Source organism: Quercus lobata, chromosome 2, assembly GCF_001633185.2.
Source record: "Quercus lobata isolate SW786 chromosome 2, ValleyOak3.0 Primary Assembly, whole genome shotgun sequence".
NCBI classification, from domain to species: Eukaryota; Viridiplantae; Streptophyta; class Magnoliopsida; order Fagales; family Fagaceae; genus Quercus; species Quercus lobata.
Genome location: NC_044905.1, coordinates 55,059,720 through 55,063,480, shown reverse-complemented (window position 1 = coordinate 55,063,480; position 3,761 = coordinate 55,059,720). Strand labels below are relative to the sequence as shown.

General features: G+C 36.8%; 1 protein-coding gene across 1 annotated transcript; it reads left to right on the top strand.

Moving 5' to 3' along the window:
- Window positions 1-321: 321 nt before the first annotated feature.
- On the top strand, window positions 322-930 carry LOC115966578 (uncharacterized mitochondrial protein AtMg00310-like). Its single transcript, XM_031085788.1, has one exon. It carries the CDS (start codon window positions 322-324, stop codon window positions 928-930), a length of 609 nt encoding a protein of 202 aa, XP_030941648.1.
- The last annotated feature ends 2,831 nt before the right edge of the window (window positions 931-3,761 follow it).

Below are 3,761 nucleotides of genomic sequence, written 5' to 3'. Positions count from 1 at the left end.
TAAGGGGAATTAGGCAGGGAGACCCACTCTCTCCCTTCCTATTCCTTCTTTGTATGGAAGGGCTGAATGGTTTATTTCAAAGAGCTAAATTACAAGGTGTTATCCATGGCTACTCTCTTTGTAGGAGGGGCCCAAAACTAACACATTTGCTTTTTGCAAATGATAGTCTCTTTTTTTGCAGGGCAACAATGGAGGAGTGTGGTAATGTCTTGGACATACTAAAGGAGTATGAAGAAGCCTCGGGACAAAAAAATGAATAGAAGTAAAACCTCCCTATTCTTTAGCAAGTCTGTACCAGTGGAGGTGAAGCATGGAATCAAGATGGCCATAGGAGTTCCCGAAATCTTGCACTATGAAAAATACCTTAGGCTGCCCTCTTTAGTTGGCAAAGGAAAAAAAGAAAGTTTTAGCTACATAAAGGAGAAGGTATGGCGGAAGCTTCAAGGGTGGGAAGCTAAGTTGCTTTCGCAAGCTGGAAGGGAAGTGCTCTTAAAGGCAATCATACAACCAATCCCTACTTACACTATGGGGTGTTTCAAATTGCCGTTGGGCTTGTGCAATGAGATTGAGACTCTAATTAAGAAATTTTGGTGGGGCCAAAGAGGTGACCGAAGGAAAATCCATTGGGTTAAATGGGAGGAAATGACAAAATCTAAGGATATTGGAGGAATGGGCTTTCGAGATCTTGCTATGTTCAATGATTACCTCTTAGCAAAGCAAGCATGGCGACTCTTGCATGATAAAACCTCACTCTTCTGTAAAGTATTTAAAGCTCGTTTCTTTCCAAATTCAATGATTATGGAGGCAGCTGATTCAAGGATGGGGTCCTATGCTTGGAAGAGTATCCTTAGAGGAAGAGACATCATTCAAAGAGGGGCACTATGGAGGATAGGAAGTGGAGAAAAAATGAACATTTGGCAGCAACGCTGACTGCCAAGAAAACACCCAACGCAGCTGCTAACTTGCCCCTTAGAGAGTTTTGAAAATCATACTGTAGCTTTGCTCATTGATCCAATCATAAGAAGTTGGAATGAAGAGTTTGTGGATGGGTTATTTGTGCCTAAGGATGCTAAACTAATTAAAAAAAATGCCCCTTAGTCGTAATGCAGTAGAGGATAATCTATACTGGCCTTATTCTCCTTCCAGAAATTACTCGTGTAAATCTGGATACAAATTCCTTAAAGAAGAGGCGGAGTTGCTATCAAATCCGCATGCCCCACCAATCTATGAGAAGCAGTTTTGGAAGGAATTATGGCAGATGCAAGCTCCTCCAAAGATTAAAAGTTTTCTTTGGAGAGCATGCCGTAACGCGCTACCGACTAAACAAGTACTGATGTGAAGAAAAATCGTAGAGGATCCAATGTGTGAGAGATGTAAGTAGGCAGTAGAGGATATGTTACATGCATTATGGTCGTGTCTGAAACTGAATGTGGTGTGGGTTGATCAAGGAACATGGGGATTTAGGTATGAAATTGGCTTCATAGGTGTTAAGGAGTTGTTGTTATGGATGATAGAGGAAGGAAAGTCACTGGAGTTGTTAGCATACACAGCCTGGAATATTTGGAATCAAAGGAATAAGGCACGGTTGAACTTGCAAGGAAGTCCTCTTCATCAAGTTGCTGAACAGACGAGGGCAAAGATGGTGCAATACCGAGATGATATATAATGTTTAGAAGCGCAAGTGTTGAGTAACGGGAATGGAGGAAATAGGTGGAGAGCTCCGGCAGCTGGGTTTGTGAAAGTAAATTTTGATGGAGCAATTTTTGGTGACTCAAGTATGTCAGGTGTAGGAGTTGTGATAAGGGACACTAATGGTGTTGTTTTAGCCTCTTGTGCAGAAAAAATTGGCCACGCATATAAGGCAGATGAGACATAAGCCTTAGCTGCACTGAAGGCTTTGACTTTCACAAATGAGCTAGGATTCCTAAACATTGTACTTGAAGGTGATGCTTTGGGTTTGATTCAGGCATTGAAATCACAGGAGCAGAATCTGTCTCCGTGGGGTTTGCTGGTAGAGGATGTGAAAGCATATGGGACTAAGTTTAGGAGAGTATTGTATTCTCATGTCAAGAGAAATGGCAATAGTGTTGCACATAATCTAGCCAAACATACTATACGCATACCAGATTTTTAAGTATGGATGGAGGATATACCATCTCATATTGTTCCGTGTTTACATTTGGATGTAAGTTATTTACATTAATAAAATTACATAAGTTCATTCTAAAAAAATAATAATAATAATAAAATAATAAATAAATTAAAAAAAAAACAAACAAACAAACAGGCATTAAAACATAATGCTCCGTCACTTTGCCTTTTCTTTTTCTTTTTCTTTTCTTTTTCTTTTTTTGACTGGCCTACTATGAAGAACCAAATAAAGTCAGATCTACCCCACCAAACTTCTTCTGCTAAGTCTCCTCCTTCAAAGACATGATCAGGTTTTTAATATTTTTTTTTTTGGCTTTTTATTCTTTGGCCTTTTAAGATTTCAAATCTGCCCCAACAATTTTGTTTAATATTTCTTTGGCTTTTTATTCAAATCCTCTCCTCTTTATTTCTTACCCAGCAGTGGCAATCTACACTTCCTCTCTCAAAAAAAGTTTCTTCTCATTATTGATCAACAACTAATCATAGGAAATAAGGGGCAAGGCCATTAACCAAAAATTCAAGCCATGGATCAATAAGTTGAACCCAAATCAACAGAAACACGATGAGAGAGAGTGATTGAGAGTTTTTCCTTTCAATTGACCGCCACAAACCCCTCTGTAGCCACCACGCCCCGCTGTCTTCCTTCATTCTCTTAGCCTAGTTCTCTATAAAAGCATGGGGTTACATGTGGGTGAAAAGTGAAACCACTTTGCCTCCACACATGGTGGCCAGAATCAATGCGAGGCATGGTTGTGAAGGGGTCTTGCCAGAAATTTGTTTAGTTATAGGCAAAATTTTTGTTTGAAATCTGTTTGTTTCTTGGGAAAATAAGGGTGAAAGTGTTTGAAGCTATCTGGTTTTCACGCATGTGAGGGAAAAGATGAGAGAAAGCAGGGGAAAAAGGGGGGGAAAAAAAAGATGGAAATTCCTTGTAACGTAGTTTGCTAAGTTGTATATTTTATACACATGGTTTAAATTTAAGAGGGGAACCTAAAGTATTGCACCTAAGGTATTGTATCTAAATTTTACCCTTTTCCTATTACATAGTACATAAGAAGTAACTTTTTTTTTAATTATTATATAAAAAATATTACTTCTTACTAATTAAATTAGTAAAAGATGACAAGGATAAAATTTTAACAAATCACACTAACTATATTATTTTATTTTTCTTCACTCATCCATTTTGTTTATAACCAAAAAAAAAAAAAAAACAAAACAAAAAAACAAAAAAGAGTGATTAGTTGAATTTGTTAAATTGAAACTCCATATACAAAAAGAATTAACAAAAAATGACACCTCATAATTATTACATTATTTAAACTTCTTTCCCTATCCATTCATTTTAAAATTTATATATAGTAAAAATAATGTGATTAACTAAATTTAAAGAAATGTGTTAGTTTAACCATTTATCTCAACTTCTTTCTTTGTCACATCTGTTATGATAGTCCCAAATTAAAAGAAAACCATCATCCTTAATTACTATTTAAGTACATAAAACCTGATCTTCCTTTGCATTCACCAATTACAAACTCATTAGCTATTACATAAACTCCACCATATACAAAGTTAAAGTGTTTCAAAAGTAAGCAAAGTACTTCCTGTAT

What these genes read in the sequence shown, in the direction of transcription:
- LOC115966578 (XM_031085788.1), top strand. Translation starts at nt 322, where the DNA reads ATGGCCATAGGAGTTCCCGAAATCTTGCACTATGAAAAATACCTTAGG.